The sequence below is a fragment of the Varroa jacobsoni genome, unplaced genomic scaffold (genome assembly GCF_002532875.2).
Source record: "Varroa jacobsoni isolate VJ856 unplaced genomic scaffold, vjacob_1.0 scaffold_1186, whole genome shotgun sequence".
Taxonomy (NCBI): Eukaryota; Metazoa; Arthropoda; class Arachnida; order Mesostigmata; family Varroidae; genus Varroa; species Varroa jacobsoni.
The window spans coordinates 48,878-69,843 of record NW_019214088.1 but is presented as its reverse complement, the minus strand read 5'-3'; the positions used below and the strand labels follow the sequence as shown (position 1 = coordinate 69,843).

Sequence of the window (20,966 nt, the reverse complement as noted above, 5' to 3'; positions counted from 1 at the left end):
CAGAGTTGTTGAGTCTTTTTTTTGTTATGTTTTTGAGTATAGGTAGGCAATCTACGTTTAAAATAAAAGCAACAGATCACCGACCACTTGAAAATAGAAGAAAAAGTAGGTGATCTCAGCCCTGCTACGCTTTGAAGTTCCAGTTGGTGACGGAGGGTTAATCGTTCAGACTAGCACCACCTGTTTCAGAACATTCTGAATTCACTGATCCGTACGTACAAAAGAAGATGACGTTTAAAGTAATCAGAAATGACGATTAGGTGGCCTATTTAAACTTGACAGGTCGATTCTGATGTAGGTTCTTTAAAGAAATCTAGAGCATCCATTAGAAAAAGCAAAAAAAAAAACAAGAAGTAACTGGAAGCATATGAGAAACGCTAATACGACAGAACCACCTTGTAAGACATACTGTCCGAACGAATACAAATAACTGATGACGAGGCACGATTGTTCGATTTTTTTTTTGCTAACGGATAATTTTTCTACCGTTTTAATTAATTTTCTGATTAATTTTTCAGTGAGTAGGCACATTATTTTCTTTTCGCTTCTCTTATGTGGCAGGATGGTGCAAAGCGGATAAGCAACAGCTGGCTTTTGCAGTAAAAATGAACCTGTTCTAGTTAGAACAGTGACGTGAGGTTATTTGGTGTAGAGTGTTCAAAATTATACTACCTATTGGCATTTTATATATCGAGTGTAAGGTATGCTTCGTTAAAATCACGAAAAAAAAACGATTATAATTAAGATGTGGATACTGGAAAAGAACCAATACTTGTTTGTGTCTTGTAAGTATGTCAGCATTTATACGATCAGGATGACTATGCCTACTATCGTGCAGTGCACTACTATTCATCGAAAATAAAATCACTGAGCATATACACTGGTCCCCAATATTCCTTATTTTTTTAGCTTTGAAATTTTATGATTAATTTGACTACATATGCTTCAGCTATAGTAGTATGAATTGATAGGAAACGCGATTTCGTCGTATCAAAAGATGATAATGTTGGATAAGACAAAGACGTTATGATCAGTCAAGATAACTTACTCTGATGAGGATGTCCTCCTTGACCGTCCTGCACCGTTGACTGTTGTGGGTTAGGCTGTGGTTTGGGCTGCTGCGACTGTGGTTTTGGAGGCCACAGGTCGATGAGGTACTTGAGAATCTCAATCGGTTTCGGGATGTGAGATAGTTCTTCAAATTTGCTGTGGCACATCAAAATCGGCCCGAAGGATACAGCTAAACTTTGGGAAGTGACCTGATGACCCTCGCATGTTCCGAAGGTAGTTACATTAGAACGTTTAATTTGTTAAATAACAGGCACATATATTGTTACATAGAGATGAGTTTCGAGCTTCCATCATTTTGAGACGGGCTAGATCCTAATTTTGTTTAAGACCTGGGGCGTGCCAAATAACGAGTTTTCTGGCAATTTGCAAATGATCAGATTTTGTCTACCCTTCCCCTGCCGCCCAAAACAAAATCATAAAACGTCAGCAGTTCATGTAGTAAGGTCGCAAATGCCCCATTAATTGCTACGAATGTATTATTTGTCAACAGTCTTCGATCGATTCATGTGTATAGCTTTTAGGTGCTAAACATCAATGCATATTACCTTATTAGTTTCGCAGTGAGCCACAACTTGTTTAAGATGGTCAAGCAAAAACAGCGCAGTCGAACGATTCGTCTTTGGGAGACAGTCGAGAATTCCAAACATTAATTTTGCGTTTCCCGTTGGATCGTCTGGCATGCAGACGGATAAGCCGTCTGCTAGCATGTCGAACAGACCCTTTGTGAACAACGGCTCTGGCAGCTCCCGTAAGTAGTCCTTGACCAGGCCTAAGGAAATGCACAAAATGTTGGGCTATAGCTATAAGATTAATTACGACAGATGTGTACAATGAAAATAATCATTTAGATATTTTGTTCATGAATGAATTGAAGTCGGCTTCAGATAATTCGCCGAAAAAATGTCAAATAGAAAGAAGAACCCTTTAAAAGAGAAGAAAAGAACCCAGATTGGAGCATGCTCCATTTCCCCATTCATTCTTGCGGTTCCGTTCCGTTTGCCGTTTCCGTAAACCTGCCTAGACGATCTTTCTAATTAATCGCCAGCTTTTATCTATGCCATGTATACGACCTCTGTACAAACAAAAAATTGGCAACTTTCGCTTAATCCAGTTGTTATTACATACAACACGGCAGCTGAAAAGTATGGGGTGAACACTCGTGCGTGACATCCGAATGGCAATCTTTTAAATTGCTTAGCCTTGATATCTGATGATGATCATGTCTAGATTAAAGGGGGGCGCATTCCGTCTTTTCACAACCGTGACAAAAGAGCGTTGGCAGATATTTGGCGAAAATGGTATATGTCCGTCAGGCGCATATATTAAAAATGACTACGGCGCTGTAGTTTACTGCAGGAAGGAAAACCTGCTTTTGATTAATCCGAACGATGACGGCACAGCTACAATCCTATTCAGCTTCGCAGCAGGTCCTTTCGAGCACAATGATTTTACCTGGTTGTGAAATCGGTTGTGCAATGTAAGACAAATCTTTGTTTGCTACACAAGAACGTCCATCTTTTTTCTCGTGTAACAGAATTCAATGAGTGTTGGCTGAATTCGGTGACTCTGTAAACGGGACACGATCTTTTCATTTTTTCGGTCGAGCACGTTTCTTAAACATTAAAGTTGGCTTCTTGAACTAATGTTTCAAATGTTTGTTCTTTTTTTTTTATACCTGTGTTTCTTCCATTTTCACTAGGAAGATAATTAATAGAAATGCATCTCTGTACCGCTATTCCTATATCTGGAGATGCGAACGGGAACGGACTCAATTCAACAGGTCGCACATGAGAGAGCGAGGCCGTCTACGGGAAAAATTGCTCCTATTTTCTATAACGGGGGATCGAGTTTCTGTGTCCAGGATAAGTAAGCAGAATCCGAAGTAGACCCGCCTAGCTAGTTTCAGTAGGATTTCCTTTTTGAACGCTGTTTACGAAGATTGCGCTTAGTTCAATGCGCCGATGTCCGACCAAATGCTAAATTATTCAGAATCAATCTGACAGTCCGATCTACCTCAACAACGATAACCAACTGTTAGGTTTTAGCACAAATCTTAGTTATTCGATGACGTTTTCTATTATCTATTACGCTCAATTGCTAAAGCGGCAGAACTGCTAACAAAGATTACCTAAAGACAATACAATTACAATATTGAAAAATTTAATATCTCATTGATGGTTGCAGATGGTCCCGTATATGTGACGATTGCTTAATAACGTGCAATTTTTTACGTTTGCTAAGAAAGGGATCGATTAAGCTACACGCGCGAAGCAACTATGGTTATTTGCAGATATGTTACTTTAAGCTCTACGTAAAAATGCATTGTGACAACGCTGCAAAAGACCATCTTTGTCCCCGCTCGTGTTCGGCGCTGTTAAGTGTGGCTGCGTCTCTTGCACATCTAAATTCGCACAGTGGTTTGCCACACCTATACAAATAAGCATAGCGAAACGGACACTGGGTGACAGGGTCATCAGAATGGTGTAGCACGCACGAAAAAACAATTGACGGTTCTGGAATGAACGATAACATGCCACGGGCTCTGTACCCCTGTTTAACCGTAAGAAAAACTTAGATTTCTAGTGGGCATCAGACCAGAAAATACCCGGCTAGAATGAGAGGTGCTGATTTGGAGCGCTTCATGCTAATCGGCCGCCATCTATGGTGTACCGTCAGGGCTCTTTTCGAGGCGCGTTCCAACCTTACGACCACACTAATAATACTTACTGGTAATGACATTGATGTCTGGCACATGTTCCGCGGTGAGGTCCACTGTCCATGCGTTTCTCTCAAACCACTCACGAAGAATCTTCTTGCGCAGAGCTGACCCACACAGTCTGTAGATGCCGACGATATCGAGGCCACGTGTCTCAACCTCCTCGATACAGCGTTTTAGGATTAAGGGCACACCGCTGCCTGTAGACCCCAGACGGAAGGGAATCGAAACGCGAAAAGTTAACAGCATAGCAACGGAAAAGTAGCAGCAGCGAGAACGAAGAGGAAACGACGGAATACGGAGGTCATATCAACATTTATATATACCGTTGTACGCAAGACGAGTCCCGATCCAATCGAGTTTGTATTATGTTCCAATACAATCAAAATCTTATGTTGTGAGCCCTTTCGCGACGCGTGAATCATTCAAAGTTGATGAGTTAAGCACGGTTATTAGAATGGTACCCAGTTATAGTCAGAAGGATCGGCAGACTTAACTGGCATAAAGACCCTGCAGAGCAAAAGACCTAAAGCAGTGTTTCCTTCGCCTCTTCAGCCTCATCGTAGCGCCGATGAACGTGCGAGACGGTTGGACTACCCAACCTAGGACGGCAAGGTTTTTGAGGGCCCTGTCCTTTTATTACTACCGACTGACTGCTAGTTATCGTTCCCCTCTGCTAACCTAGCAATCTCTGTTGGCGCTATTGTGCCTGGCGCGTTCCACGTTCCTTTGTCCATATGGTGCCCTTAGCTTCATAGATTCGTATTAGTTTTTCGTTCCCTGGAGAAGGCCGACTTCTGTTTACTAAAACCCACTAGGTCTGTCCTATCGTGTTGCTCCAGTATTGTACCGGGAAAAGGCTAGACTAGGCTGGACAAAGAACTTAATTTCCTTGCTCGCATCTTCTTAGCGCCGAATAGCAGCAGACGGTAGAGTAGACGATGGATCCAGTGGGAAAAGGTGAAAAAGGCCGAAAGCGAAAAGAGAGAGAAGTGGAGAGAATATGAAGGATTTGGACAACGGAATTCGCATTCACAGGAGGCCTTCCAGAGCAGTAGGACCAATCGAGTAGTGTAGCTGCATCACGAAAGACCAAAAAATAAAGATAGCCGGGCATCACTAATATCTTCTTATCAGGTGGCACAAAGTATTCACATCCAGAAGAAGGAAGGCGAGAAAAAATAACGCAAGACTCATGGCCTACGAGCTGTTCTATAGGGGATCGCGTTGTTTTCCACCATATCGTCGCACTGACCTGATCAACACTCCCTTATGGCTGGCCACCGATCTCACTACCAGTTCCCGTACTCCTTCCATCCTTCTTGCGTGTCCGCTCATTATGGGTGTGAACTTCCGCCGGCGCGCAATGGTCTTCCAGACCCAATTACTTATGGCTGCCATCATTGCTCTCTTTGCGAAGTCTGGCTTATGTCATCTCCAAATCTATCTCGTATTCCATTACTGTCCTAAAGTAGTAGGGCGACATTTATCCTTTGTCTTGGCCTTAATGCTATAAGCATTGCTGACGTGACCCTGTTCCCCCAAGATACCTTCTGAGCCTATACCTAGTTCTGTGTAGATTTCATTGTACTTCAGCATGGTCCCAAGCGGCCACTGGTTACGTACCTTGTTCGCGGCCAATGAGGACGTCCAGTGGAACTCCAAACACTCCAGTTTGTGGACTGGTCGACGGCAACCTCTGAAAAGTCTGTTTCACGTTGCGATATCGCAATTTAACGTAAAGCGAACCTCTAGGCTCAAGCTTCAAAGCTATATTGTACACAGGCGCTTCCTTTAGCGCGCTAAGTAGATTGATCGTGCCTTTGTAGCAGAGGCGGTGGCGTGATTGCGGATCCCAGCTGTAGAGCAGAAACGCGACGTTGATGTTGTCCGCGAGGTCGAGCTCGAACACTTCGTTCCAATCGAACGAGTGATCCCCTGTGCGGACCACGGTACGCGCCTTGTGCACCCGATCGCACTCGATGACGCAATAAAGATCGCGGAATTGAGCCTCTTTGTGGCTCCCTGCAGGTGTCGGCGCACAGGCACCAAAAACAGATACATAAGGCTTGCATGAATAACCAGAAGAATATGCAAGTTTTTCCATAGAAGTGTTTCTATGGACAAACATGTCTATTTATATTTTATGATAGCTAATAAAAATAGCTAACTGACAAAATATTATTCTAATTGCACCACCCAAAAGCGACAGATTCATTTCTGTATTTTTGTAAAAGTATTACATAGGATCGACACAATTGATTGTTTATCCAGCTTCATTTAGCTCTGATAACGTTTTTCATAGATTACCCAATAGATTAACTTGTATCAAGTGACAGTCAGTAATACACTTTCAGTGTTATTAAAATTAATTCAGTGAAATTAATGAACTAAGTCAGTGAAACAATACGACAAAACCCTCTTACCAGTCGCGCGCAAGCCTCGCGCGGCTAGTAGATGTACCCACAGCACTCCCGACAACGCCGACAGCCCCCCAGGGGCCATCATTTCAACACTTTGTCGACTCCCCCCGTACCCTTTATTAAACAGATCGCTGCGCGATCCAGCGGCAGATCCAAGCACGAGGCCCGCTTTATCGGCACCTGAAAAACTCCACGAAAAAATTGAACTATATGAAACAGAGAAGTAGACAAGTAATAAGAAAAGAAAGCCAAAGTATAAATAACAGTAATAATTGACCGATTAACAATTACAGCGATATAGTAGTACGTTTCAAAAACAGGCGTTCTTTTTTTTTGCCATGGTTTCGAGCATTTAATCTCCCTCGCTTCCTTCGATACCTTTTTTGCCTAGCCTTAAATCGCAATACACACAGACATTTGTGAGTTACCTAGACCTCAAACAAGTATTATAGATCCAGAGGAGGCCGTAAGTGTCTCAGCTGCTTTACTTTTCATATTTTTTCTAATGTCGACTGGTCCTTTGGAAAAAGATCATGCTTAAGTGAGTTCTGAATTTTGGCTGGACGTTCGTGGTAGCATCAGTGGTTGCACCAGGGCAAGTTCGCTTCGCAACGGGTGAAAGCAGCGGGGGCACTAGAAAGAACCAACCAGGAACCAAACACAGCGACTGCAGATGCTACTAGAATGCCGGCACGCCTTCTTGATCTGATTCAGCGGCAGGCTCGAAAACACGCCTCGTGTTTGCTTGTTGGGTTTTTCCTTCATCGTTGTCGGAGTTGCGGTTGTCGTCGTCATTTTAAGTGACTCGTCGACACTTCCCTCAAGAGAACTCACAGCCTAGCAGTCTGTACAATCTTGGATGGAGGCTGACCCAAGAAACACCAAATTTGGACGGAACCGAGTTCGTAGTAACAGCAGTGCGACCTTTAGAAAACAAACCCGACCTCGTAGAGTAATCATGGGCCCCCGTCGGAGTTCGAGCCGGGTTAATTACAGCGAGCGACGTTAGCCAGCCAGCCAGCCAGCCAGCCAGCCAGCTAACTACAGGGACCACGACTATCGTCAGGCGTCGACTCACGGCCGGGGCCGTTTATGGAACAGGGACAACATGAGACAAAAAAAACCTTGCGACGCCGCAGACGTTGCTAGTGCGGGCCCCTTTGCGGGTCCTTCTACTTTCTCGTCGAAAACATCTGCGGACGCTGCTGCTACGGCGCGGGATACCCACATTAGAGGATAGACAGACTGGCGAACAAGACAACAGACAACCGGACACTCACACATGCATGTCAATACACATTTGGTGAGAGCATCTGAAAGTTTGCTGGCAGCCACATCCAAGACTTCAAGTGAACCGCCTAGGAACTCTAAACCAGCAGAGAAGAGACTCGAACAGAAACGTCGCCGGATGTCGGGACGGCTAGCGGTCCCTCAACCGCCCCTCGCAAGCGAGACGTAAAGACGCCGCGAAGTCAAGCCGAACCTCGGGTTCAGCGACGGCGATTTCAAAGGAACTTCTCTTTGCCGAACAATGCTTCTCGGACGCCAATGATTATGCCACTTCTCGATATGTACAAACTGACCAACTTATAAATGCTCAATATGTCAGTTGTCGTTTCAGGATCTTCCAGCCTTTCTCCTTTGATTGGGCTTTTCCTAAAAATATCCCAGCAGCTGAAGCTAAGGAAAAAAAGCGAAAAAGAAGGGTCCAAACGGCAAGCCACTAACTGTACTAGCTATGGCCTGTGCCGAGAACTTGGCTTAATCCACTCAAAACGTGCTCTCAGGCCAAGCATTGACTTGTCGACGATAACCGACAGGCTGATACGATAAGCCTCAGAATCCCACAAACTGAACCAGCATGAGGAAGCCTCCCTGTTGTTGTAGATTGGTATTATTCTACTTTTTCTGTTCCTGTTCTGAGAAAAATGTTCTTGATATCAGTTTCCAGCGTGCCCGCTGGCATTATTGTTGGACATATTTTTCCCGCTGCCGTTAATTTTTTTAAACCTGAAACGTTCGCGAATCTAAGGTACGAATTCATATAAAGATTATAAAAAGTTCTTTAAACATGCTTTTTTAATATCCGCGCGGTGTCGCAGTAGACTTCTAGTTATAAAAAAGTCATTTTGAATTATAGTTAGATACCACAGTAAGTAGCACATCAATTGGTCCATCTGTGGATGCAGTTGTTAAGTTCTTTTTGTAAGTATTCCTGTGGATCAAATCAAAGTCTGATCGTACGGATAAAACGAAAACAAAGGATGCTGTGAAATTACTTCGATATGTTATGAACCTTATTGCCCGTTTAGCAAAGGAAATCTCATGCCTAGGCATAATTGGTAACAGTGTCATTGTGATGATAATTACAGATAGCACCTATTAACATAGAACTCTGCTCCGATATGCGCACGCACGCATGCACCCCTCAAGATACGTAATCAGAAGTTCAACTGTCATACAAAGGAGCAGCAAGAAGGCTTACGGTACGTAGTCAGGGGCGACAAGCAAGCAAATTGAAACACCGTTCGCGTTTATTTCACGCAGACTTCCATTAATTCGTAGGTCGAAATCTGCCTTCTGAATAACTAACGTAGGCGTCTGTAATCAGGCCGGCTACGGTTGTGACAGTGACCTAAGACCTCTACTTCAGCACAACTTCAATGCTTCAGTTTATTATTATTAATTAGCTAACTGGCTGCAAGCGGCTGGGTACAGTTCTGCGGCGGGTGTAGCTGTACACTATGAGAAGATTGTTTTTACATTTCTTGTGGAAGCGTTGACAGCGGTACAGGAGTGCCGTCTAGAAGAAGTTACGTCACAGGCTTCCTCTAAAAGGTCGAAGACGGTTGTGTCAACAAGACTGAAAAGAAACCTGAATTCATCTTGTAAAAGCAAGTTAAAAAAAAAAAGAAGGAACTTCTTGATAGGTCGTTCCGTTACACGAAGCGTCACCCTTGCTCGATATTACCCAACTACTAACGGAAGTAAGCTAAAACAGAGCGTATATACGTTGGAAGACACCACTCACCGCTTAAATGAGGAAGTTTGATGTAGTCCATGCTAAAGGCATGTGGGAGGTTACTCTGGCGGCTCGCGAAGCCCAGCGCTGAAGTCGATCGTCCCAGGGTGGCCGTGCTACCGGCCAAGATACGGTTATCCTGTCGAAGACTTTCCAGCAACGAATCAGTTGAATGTGCAGCGATTCGAGATAGTGACAAATCCTTGCGCAGCGATACCGTAGATAATTTTCCTGACAGAGAGTCATAGCGTCCTGTTGCGCTACTGGCTGACGGACGCCGCCGTCGATCCTGAACGGTGCCAATAATAACAATAAGTAAGACAACGCTGTATAATAACTTACTATGACGATGCTAATTACCATAGCAGCATTCATACTAATATACACTGGTAAGAATACGCATAGGGAAATACGACGCAAACAGGTGTTTTCGCAGACTTCTTTTCAAGTCCTTCCCCTTTCGAGCAACGTGACGAATCAGCGAATAACTTCTGCACAAGTCAACCGCTGAAATCTTCAACGAGAAGCGTTTCTGGGATGTTTTCATAGCCTCGAAACCTTTGTAAAGCAAACAGCTAGTATACAGTCGGCATGCGGCTGATGTGCTGAACAGGCAGTGAGGCCAATCCGTACACGAGTTGTGCATGGAAGTATGCGTACGTGGATGTAATCGATGAGGTCGTAGTGCACGCAGAACGAGTAGGATTAGCGGGCTAATATTGAAATGAGGCTGGGTGTTTCAAGGATTGTGGGGAGCAGGAATATTCAGGGATGGACAATTGAGTTGCCCAAGAATTAATAACTAAAATTAGGCAGGTCTATTTTAGAAAAATTGGTATAATTATGGAGGGCGTAACAGCAAAATCTGATCAAATCTCATCGTGCTACCTTCTCGTCATACAATTAAGTCCGTAGCACTAATTACGTATATGTACGGTTGTGTTTCAGTTAAAAAGCTCGCTGTATATAATTTCCCGTATTTCACTAGAACGGATATTATTCTAGAAGGCGCGATAGCCTATGCTTTTTTTTTGTCATCTAAAAGCAGACTATCAGTAGGCTTGTGAAACTGACATTTTTTACAAGATAGATGCCTGAGTAGGCTGCACACCTCCATGCTAATTTCAGACATCGTACAGATAATTTTTCTTTATATATCATTGTAACTTTTCTCTTCTTTAGCTCTTTGGTTTAACTGTGTTGTTGTTGGCTGACACGAAGAGAAAAACTGCATCATTCTCCTGCTTTTTGGCCTTTTTCCGTTTCACCGTCTACCCTAACCTAGCCCTATCATCAGCTTCTAGATTTCACAAATGACTAATCTATACCTGGAAGTCATCATTTTCAGGGGGTCCGTAACGGCCGAGGCTTTGCTGACGGCGATATTCCGATTCGGCAGCGGCCATCGCCGCTGAGATGATTCCTGCCGTTCGAACCCGCGGTAGAGAGTTGCTTCTTCCGGCTGGCCGCTGAACGCCCATCCCACTGACAGAACGCGCTATACCACGTCCTAGCATCAAATCCCGGGATGAACTCATCTCCGTATCCGAACTCGATTCCATGAGAGACGCTCGTCGGATACCAGCAGCAGTTGCGGCCGTCGCAGCCTAGCGCGATTTTGAGGGTGATGAAGGCCGCATCCCGATTTAATATAGGTATTAGATCATAAACAAAATAGAATTATTGCTACGCATAATAATAGTAGCTCGTAGTACTAACGGCGTTTGCAACAACTAGACATACATATTATCGAAAACGTAGTAGCTCATCATTTCCGCCTTCTACTTCCTTGGATAAAATTGTCATTATTCAACACCCTCCTGCCTCCCGCCCTGTCCCCAAAGCATATGGAACTCCGATTACAATCCAGTATGATGATAATATTATTCATCAGCGGGTATTTACATAATTCCCGGATAGTTAGTTGTTCACGTCTACCAGATCGACGGGGCAAAAGGAGCGGTACTTCACAGTGTTTAACTCCAATTTTCTTGTTTTTATTTTCTTTATGTAAATCATAAGTGGTTTACCTAGCATAGGAAGTTCACTGGCACCGTTATTAAGCAAGGTATAACATAGTCCCGATTGATAGAGCTACGTGTCTGATTAGGTTCAATGGCATAGTGTTATGTGCGTATTCAAGCTCACTTGTGGGTCTCTATAGGATGAGTGCTGCGGCGGGGGATGTACTCAGCAATCGACAGTTGTTTAGCACTGTATCCAACAGGCCATCAGTCTTTTCGTTTAGCCATCACAATATTAGACGTGCAGGTATACGTGCATAAGGAATCTATTCGCTGATTTCAAATAGCTAAAGCACAAATCACATTCGACCGTAAAGCAACTGGGCGCAAGGCAACAGTTCACGCCAGCCCCCCTCCCCCCCCCAAACGTGCGCTGCCGAATCGTTGACTAGTGAAGGTTGAATCGCATGCAGGGGATATCGGGTACTGCTGAGTCATCAGGGGAAAGGATTGTGGTGAAGAAATGAGAAAATGGCAGATAAAATGAGAGAACTGGAAGACTTCTAGGCTGTGGGGCTCCTTCCATGAAGGTGGGTACTCTGAGGAGGGGCAAGACCGATGCGAGCGTTGCCAGGGGCAAGAAATCTGATGTGGTAGAATAGCGTAAGGTCGCGATGGGTTCTGCCAGTTTGAGGCCAGCCAGAGCAGTGGAAGTAGCCGGTGAGCCTTGCGAAGGCCGCACTCCAAGACACTAGCACCAGTCAGGCCTCCACCGTTTGTTCGTCATGGCCAGCATGCTAGCGTACTGTTTGTCATGTACATCCAACGCAATATCGAGGCGGGAGGCTTTGTAGCCAACGGACCTTATAGTTCCTGTTTAGCTACCAACCATCGCCTCGTGCAACTCTGGGTGTGTGCAGGAGCAGTTTTTGGTCCCCCTCCAAACTCCGCTGCGAGCGGCCCCAGACAACATGTGTGTGGGCGCTGGCGAGCGGTGTGCAGCTGTGGCGTGAATGCTGAGAGGGTTTGAAAACCATGGGGGATCTGAGGGCTTCGCAGCTGAGCTTGAGCTGGTTGCTGCAGTAAGCAGCAGGCGCGCGCGGGCGGGCGTGAAGACAGCGGACGGGAAGCAAGCAGTCAGGGTGCTGCCTGCTTCGTCTGGGTCTACCTTCTCGTACTACGATTTCTCCCGCGGGTATTGAGCTGAAGTACCCTCATGGGCTCTATTACCCTGCACAGTTGGTAGACAGAGGCAACAGTGTCGATGGCGGCTGTATAGCTGTAGAAATCTCCGCGGGGTTAACGACGGCCGCTGTCGACCGGCATGAAGGCTCAAAGCAGAAAAGCCCCCGCTGCTTTCCTCACTGAACTAGAGTGTCTGAGAAATCAGAGGGACTCAGCACTCGCCTTCTTCGAGTTCAGTCGTTGCCACAGCCGTTATTGCTGCTGCTCTAGCTGGTTCCCAAACCCTTTAAGAGCTTATCTCTTCTAGACATAAGCTGAGCCGCGTAGGTACGTGTGTATAACGTGGCATAAATCCACGGCCCACTGGTGCCGATCGCACTTCGCCACACTTGTACGGCGGTCTAGTTCAGCGTCCTAGCAATGATACAGCCGTAAGCACTTCTCAGACTAATATTGCTGAGTATAAAGAAGAAAGGCAGCGGTTGGCTATCATTACTAGGCATAATCACGATACGGTAGAGGACAGTAAAGCCGGCACAAGATCACATAAATCACAGAAAGTCCATCCGTTTGTTCGGCTCCCTTCTCAAGATAATTATATTGGTTATCCTGCTGATATGCTGGGGTGACTGACTGGGGGTGATAACCTTTTTGATTCGTTTGCGTTATAACCTTTCTCTGCTCGAGTTATTCTGCAGAGTTTGAGCTAGAAGGAAAATGCCGTGATCGCCCGTGTACACGTATACATAAGGGCAACTATTAAGTAGCGTGGTAAACAGAGGAAATCAACGAGCAGCGAGAATTAAAAAGGGATAGAACGAATATTTGAATGTTCCTTATATGTTGATTGCCGCGTGCGGTTTGAGAACATTATGCGCCCCACCAAGAACAGGTAATGATTAGGACAACGAGTAGATTGCACTCTTAGAGAAATAGATTTACATCAAAGTAACAATGTTTTTATGTGGAAAAAAAATCCTATAAAAACGCCACTTCGCGTATGGGCTGCCGTTCGTTGTTACTATTATTGTTACACTAACCTGGAGATTTTGTCGACTGACGGAAAGGTATGTATAGTCTTCGGAAGAATAGCCTGTTGACGATCCAGGTCGGCCTAGGGTCTTACTCTGGAGAGTTGTCGCACCTGCGCTATTCATTCTGGGTCTCAGGCTTAGTGAGTAGTACCTGTGAAACAGAAATGGGTCACGACAAAAAAGAGAAAATTCATTGATCTATCGTCGTATAGGTTGGACGCGTCTTGCATTGATTATGCGCCATAGCGCTCGATACGTTTACAGATCAACTAATTCTTGCATTATTCTATAAAACAACTGGTCGAATTTCAGCTAAGTCATCGTTTACGAGGCGAATAAGGAACCAGTAGCATCTCCGATCGGCCATTGCATAATTGTGTGTATATCGCCTCAGCAACGCTATGTACATGGTGGTGAACGGCTAAACCCTACGAGGTGTGCATATCAAATGGACATCAGTGTTTCTTTTCATTTATGGATACCTCATTATTATCTATAGGATCATCAGTGTTGCAGCATTTCTCTCTCTATATACTACGAGTTAGTGCGTCAGCAGTGGAACGGTAGTATAGTCTTATCCTAGCGTCTACATCGAGGTATCTACTAGGCATAACTATGGTATGTACAATAGCATGCAAAAGTACGTTTACCTGTCGAAAGAGTTTTGCCGCTGATTGGCCACGTGTGCAGCGCCTTGAGCCAGGGCGGCCGCTGCAAGCCTCTGTTCACTCTCCGTCCGCATCATCGCCCGATCAGCCGTCATGAAGCGTCCTTGCTGTCTTGACGCTGGCCGTTCGGGTCCGACTCCTGCACGACTCAGCGATTTGGAATAGTCATAGTTCTCCTGCCCTCGGACGATCATTGAACCGGTCGGGCCACCTGGGACGCTCCCCACACCCCCTACTGGTCCAGGACCACTCGGCCGTGGCGTTGTGCTGAAACCAACTTGCTCACCGAGGTTGTCCAGCGTCTTCGGATATTGGTGCTGTAGTTTTGGCTGAGTTGATTGTACTTGCGCGCGATGCCCGCCAAATCCGTACGGATCCTCGTAGCCCATCGGGGCGCCGGGCGGCTTGTAAAACTCGCGTTGGCCATCTTCATCATTGTGCATGTCCTTCTTGATGACGACGACTGGCCGTGGTCGATCGAGTGTACTTCCAATGGTCGTATGTGTCGCGTGTGGCCCCCCACCGCCGTAAAGTCCACCTTCATGCTGTTGCAGGGTTGTCGCCGATATGGCAGCGCCATGGGATTGCTGCACAGGCGGGTGAGATGAGGCGCGTATGGTTAGGACAAGCCGACGCGGTATAGACATGATGATAACGACATCATCTAGTGACATACGCCGAACATCGACCAGATTGACTGCCAGGATCTCATCGCCGACCTTGAGCAGTCCTGATGAATAAACGGCACTTTCAAGTGCGATCCGCGAGATGTAAACACCCTCGTACGCGTACGGTGCGTCGCCTTCACGAATGTAGAGACCGAGCGTTTGACCTGGCCGTTTAATGATTTCGACGAAGCGGACCGCATGAGACTGCGCCGCTGCCTCAATGTAGCGCCGGCCAAACTCCAGTCCTACACGGCCCAACGAGCGCGGATCTAACAAACGGATAATCATTTCTCCACGGCGTTCTACCATCTCCATGTTAGCGGCTGTCTGCGCATCATATGAGTTTTCGACCGCCTCGATCTGTCGGAAAACGTCCGTAGAAATGCCAGATATCTTTCGAAAATCGCTCTGAATCACCATTTCAGGCACCTGACCAGAGGGGAGCCGGCCCCGGCCCAATGGGGCCGATATGCCATTGGCCATGCCAGGGCCGCCGGAGAATTGGCCAGGAACTCCTCGGCCCCGGCCTGCTCCTGTTGACATATTGTAGAAGAGGTGGCGACTGTCGCTGCCATCTACTCCAACGGCGAACTCCGTCTCGTGTGTGTCCTGAAATGAAGACGCGGCAGAAACCAAATCAGAACTAGCGCAGATAACATGATAACTCAAATGTAACAGGCAGATATATATAGTTTAAGACAGGAATTGATGTTGATAAATTACGTAAGGGTGGTATCCCTTAGCAAGTATAGTTCGTCTCAATAGCACAACGTAACAAGGGTCACTATTAGTACGAGAGTTAAATTGCCCGATTTTCTATCAGTTTAACATGAAGCAAGAATGAGTTATCTTCTCACATGACTTCTTAGCATTAATGTCTAAACTATGAACAAAACCACTAACGACACCCACAACAAATAAAGACTGACCTTTTTTTTACATTCTACAAACAGTAGAATGTAAGCATTGCTACAAAGTACTTCAGTACTTTTTCTGTAGTACATCTATGCAATAAGCCCCTCATCACCACGCTATAGCCTTAAGTAGTCAAGCCGTGTCGAATAAAAAGCGCGCCAGATCAAAGATGTTCATTTTTGGGGAATTACTTCGAAAATTTCGTAAATGAAAAACAAAAACCAATGCAGCACAACGTACGTCCGCCTCATCGAGTGCGTTCCACTGCTTTATGGCCAGTTGGGTAGTTCATGTAATCTTAATCTGATGAACTTGAATTCCTACGGCGTATTTTTTTGACTATAGTCCCCTTCTCTAATGTCAGGTACTGGCAGTAGCATATACCTATCTATTCATATTGTGTAGGACCAATGCAAGGCCTAGTGTGGAAATAAATGTGGGTCTACTGCCTTCCAAACTGGTTCAAGTTAGTTCGAAAGCTCTGGTGGGAAAAAATGCAGCTGTGTCCTACGTGCGTGCGTGTGGGAAAGCTACCGGTTAGATTATCTAAGCTCAAAATCGTACACTGACTTTGTCTCGTGTCGGGAGCCAGTCGTTTAAAGCACCATTTAACAACAGTACTAGATATATGGACTATTAACTAAAAACATAACAATTAAAGAGCAGAAGTTATTTATAGCTCTATCATTAAGCTGTTGCTGACAAGTAAAAATGCACCGGTAATGCGTCTGTTCTGTGAAAGATATAAGCAATTAATTTTAACTTAGATGTCAAACCAGATCCTAGTTAAATAATAAATGTGTATAGCATTTAACTAGCAGAAGGGAGAATAGTTTCGAGCATATATTTTCTTTCCGTATCACGCACAAAAGTCAAGACCTCCTTGAGAATTATTTGTAAACTTAACATAACCTCTAGAGATTTTATCAACGCAATACATTAGATAATTCCACGGGCACAATAATCATTTACTAGAAGGAAATTCACAGGGTTTCGTTTAAATTTCACATAGTGCCTAATAGAGCGTCATGACTTTATTACTGCTTACGTCGATTCGAGATACTACAGCAGAAGGTTTTGAGTCTTCTGCTTGGGGGTAGCTGTGCAGAATATGCTAATAGAGAGGTGTTGTCTTGTTTTCGTGTATCGGAATTGTTCCCGTATGATGGTAACACATTAGAATGGGCGTGTCGAATAGAGAAACTTTAGGATAATTCTACTGTCTTTCTCTGCGGCCGCCCTCTGGAACGGAGAACAGTTAGAAACCGTCCCCATACCCCAGCTGCCTGCTGAATACTTCACGGTTAGTTTATACAATGATTTCACGCGCAATCGTGTCTATGTATATGTGAAGTCTGAGCGGAAAACAGTGGCAATGTAAAATTATTTCTGGGGTCGAGAAGCTGTGACGCTTTACCACTTTGTCGGTTTTCTGATGAACTACGATGAAGCTAGCAATTAGTATAATAACGAAGGACTATTACGAATTCGGGAAAAGGGGTCGACTAAACTTGGTACGATATAACGAAGATAATACAGCTAAAGGGCAGCTTTCCGACCATTTCCTGACTCGATTGGACTTGCTGATCTTCTTTTGGCGGACCGGTGCGGAAAGTGGGCGGGTGACTGTGTGTGTATCTGTCTAAGCTTCCTTTACATCGGTTCTAGATAAACACAAAAAGGCCGTGTCCATAAGTTAGTCTTGTAAGCGGATTTGAACTAACAAAGAAAACCATTCTTGAGGAAAGGTTTTGTACTAAGGAAATGTTTCAAAGCAATTTGAGAAAGGAAACACGTATCGGGGGAACTCGGAGGAAATAATGAACAGATACTTTCCTGTTGAAGGCGATAAAAAAACAAAACAGTGTAGATTACGTGCAAGCCACACATGTTTTTAATGTGTCTTATATCAGAGGTTACTTTAATGCGCATGATTTATTTCAGGAAATCCAGAGGTGGTGGTAATAGTGAGATGGGCCTGATCGTGAGACAAGGTAAGCTATTCTGACTAAGCGACTGGCTCGTATTGGAGTGTTCGCGTAATGAATTTCTCAAAGATAAAAACTTAACACTAACTGATTTCTGTGATAAGTAGACATATAACTAATCCCTGTGGTAAATAGATATAGATTTAGAGCGTTTGTTTTGCAAATTATACCAAGTGTACCCGCGCCTGAGCGCGTCCGAACCCCCCAAGTTCTTGAAATTCCATATTCTGATACTGATCCTGAACTGTCGATAGACACGGCTTTTGCAGACTCTGCATTCAAGCGGGGGGCTTCTACAGACTACTTCTACTGCCAAAGTTTGCGTAACAGTTCGCAAGAAGATAGGCAGTCCAGCGTTTTTCTCCGTAATTTGTTTGATAACCTACGATACCACGTTACATCGTTGTAAATACGTGCGACTCTATTACGCGGTGTCTTTATCTATACACAGTATCAGTCGCTCGACAAATGCAGATTTATGGAGACGGTTTACCTAATTGCATATCCTATATCGAACAAGCCCATAGTGGCTGTTCTTAAGGCAATTAGTTAAACATTAACTAGTCATAACTAAGCACTCTCTCATCTACTAGTTATCCCAGTGACTTCGCTTCCCACAAGACTGACTATGTAGCCATCGAAAGCAAGTTATCCGGGTCTCTCTTTGCTGCCCGATAATACACTTCCGAATCATTTCTTAGCGGTGTCACGTTCTAGCCTAATGTTGGCTAAAACCTATTGACAATATATATATTTAGATATACACGAATATTAGATAGAGTCTATGATCGACAGGTGGCGCTGCCGTAGCGACGGACACGTAACATCTCCTAGAGAGTATATGGCGTGCCAGTGACCCTGGCGCAACGAAGGTTGTTTATAGCCAGTACGCGGCTGCTGTCGAAACTAACGGGAACGAGCCGGCCAGGTTTGGTCCTTCGCTAACCAAAGGGACCCCACATTTCTCCAAGGCGGGTTGCTGGGTTGATACGTCGCTAATCCGTTTATCGCAACAAATAAGTACAAACCCTATTTATATTGGGAGCGTTACCGCGTACAACGGCTGGAAGAAAAGCCAACAAAGCTGTGTAGTTGGTCCGGTTTTTACTGAAGTGAGCAAAATAGCCTTCAACACACTGATCGAGGGGCAGACTTGTTTATATGAAGTGTTCATAAGATTATGAATGATAGTTTTTGTCAAACTGAAAAGAGTCACTGTACAGTGCTTATAACGAGTATTTATTAGAAAGGGTTTCGATTTGATGACGTAGGTCATAAGGCAGGACTTGCTCTTATACTTAACCTTTGTTTGTAACAGCGAACATTGCTTTGTACACGAAAATGATTAAAAAAATCTGTCTATAGGTGTCCATTACTAGGACAAACTCGACACTAGCTAGCCTGTCCGAGATGGACTGCTGCAACAACCAGACGCGGAAACACAATAGCTTTAGTGTAGCTGTCTGCTGGTACCGGTAAGAAACGCGAACTCTAGACTTAATGGCGTAGATCAAAGTGACAGTACGTGCAAACGTAGCTTGGTAAGCAACGACTCACCCGAAAGCAAGTGCAACGAGTGTAGTCTATAGAGTGAAGATCAAAGCTAGTTAACCTATTTTCTAATTAATCTCTGTGTATATTAGGACAGCTTGAAACTTCTGCTATCCATAGCAGAACGCACATAGCAAGCATTTGTCTGTCATATTTATGAAACGCATAATATAAGGTTTGAAGACGATACGGTAATATTTGTGAAAACTAGATATTTGAGCTCAACAAGCTTTTATCGGTCATCATTTCATGGTCATCTTGTTTGTCTCAGTGTTGTGTGGTAAAGCGAGTTTTAACATGACATTGTTTATAACAGCATACTTGCGGTCGCTACGGGAATCAGCCGCAGGGATGAGCGTACTATGGTATCTGTGGGGTGACGTGTGGTCCTAAATGTGACAATTACAAGAACCGCCCCTGTGAGTCTAACGGAAGGGTTGTAGGTAAGAAGCAATGTAAGAATCGAGGCGTAGCGACAAATCGTACTCGAAGGACGACACACTTGAGTCAAGGGGTTCTGTCTATTTCCGTAGCCTATAAAGGCTATTTTGAGCCCGCCCTAGTGAAATTACGACCTTTGGGTTAATTACAGTGGCCCCTCGCCACAAGCGATATCAGGTTGGAATACTAGAAAAGCACTAATAGATAGGATAGCTGAAGCGGGTTATGTTTACGATTTATAAGATCCTCACGGGCTTCAATTAGTTCCCCTTTCTGTGAAAGCCTACTACGTTCTGCCGTTCGAAACCAGCAAGGCCCGTATAGACGCTCGGGTAGCTGCTTCCCTTGAGCTTCTTTGAATTTCTTCTTCTTCCTAGAGAAATATCGATAATCCCGCTGTATGCTCCAAAAGATGACGAAATACCGGCAAAGACTCTGCTTAAGCCTTTTCCAGACCCTCAGTCGGACTAGGCGAGAGCTTAACCGATACTACCGAATGGTACGAGGTAGGAACTGGGACCGAAGGTTGTCAGGTCAGAATAACCAAACAACTTCTGGTTCTGGCAGTAATTCCGCTATAGGCATAATGCCGGTTCTGTTCGGTAGAAAAGCTCGATGCTGAGAAGGCCGAATACACTGTTTCACCTATCGTCCAACGAATTATCTACAAACGGCACCCTGATCTACGCCCCCGTTTCGACTTCGACTTCCGTTAAGTCTCCGGGTTTCGCATTAAATAAAGAGTGCAAGTCGTGTCATCGTGGAGAGTTAGCAGAGGAAAGACGGACCATTCTTCAAGTAAATATAAAACAGCGCGAACAGTCATCTTTATTGAACTGTCCGGTGCATAGAGCGAAAGGTATATACGCATATGCTATAGAGGAGGTCTCTGAAAAGCGTAATTACGGAAGATCTGGGATTTGCGCAAAAAGAAACCAGCAAGAATAGCCAAGAAAACAACGGCGCCATTTTGGCAAACGAATGTGGTTATGGCGTTGGAAATAATCTCCTGACGCCGATTCGGTCAGGCAGAACAAGGTGTCCGGCTCCAAGGCATTAGGAAGAGAACAATGTAGCAGGGTGAACTAACTGCTTGACGTGATACTGAAACATTGTCTGGTGTCCATCGAGCATGACAAATGCCATTTAGGCCCGACCGTTGCACAGCTCTTTTGGTACGTACGGCCCAACAAACAATTCGCAGTTGGTCTGAACTGTATGGAACTATGTTAGGACCCTCGTCTTGTATTTCTTCAGTTCTTCAAATCTAATTACGAACTCTTTTCAACAATAAACTAAAGGTTTCTGTCATCGCCGATA

The 20,966-nt window shown here is 44.7% G+C and overlaps 1 protein-coding gene across 1 annotated transcript in view; it reads right to left on the bottom strand.

Annotated features, from left to right (window-relative positions):
- Positions 1-20,966, bottom strand: part of RhoGAP100F (Rho GTPase activating protein at 100F) — a 33,622-nt gene that overhangs the window by 6,462 nt on the left and 6,194 nt on the right. Inside the window, exons 3-11 of the mRNA XM_086971323.1 lie at positions 14,066-15,360; positions 13,422-13,566; positions 10,561-10,839; positions 9,242-9,521; positions 6,214-6,390; positions 5,414-5,812; positions 3,799-3,987; positions 1,617-1,840; positions 1,049-1,259 (exon numbers count right to left, since the gene is read on the bottom strand). Coding sequence (XP_086827449.1) covers positions 1,049-1,259; positions 1,617-1,840; positions 3,799-3,987; positions 5,414-5,812; positions 6,214-6,390; positions 9,242-9,521; positions 10,561-10,839; positions 13,422-13,566; positions 14,066-15,360 — 3,199 coding nt within the window. The remainder of the gene's footprint in view (positions 1-1,048; positions 1,260-1,616; positions 1,841-3,798; positions 3,988-5,413; positions 5,813-6,213; positions 6,391-9,241; positions 9,522-10,560; positions 10,840-13,421; positions 13,567-14,065; positions 15,361-20,966) is intronic.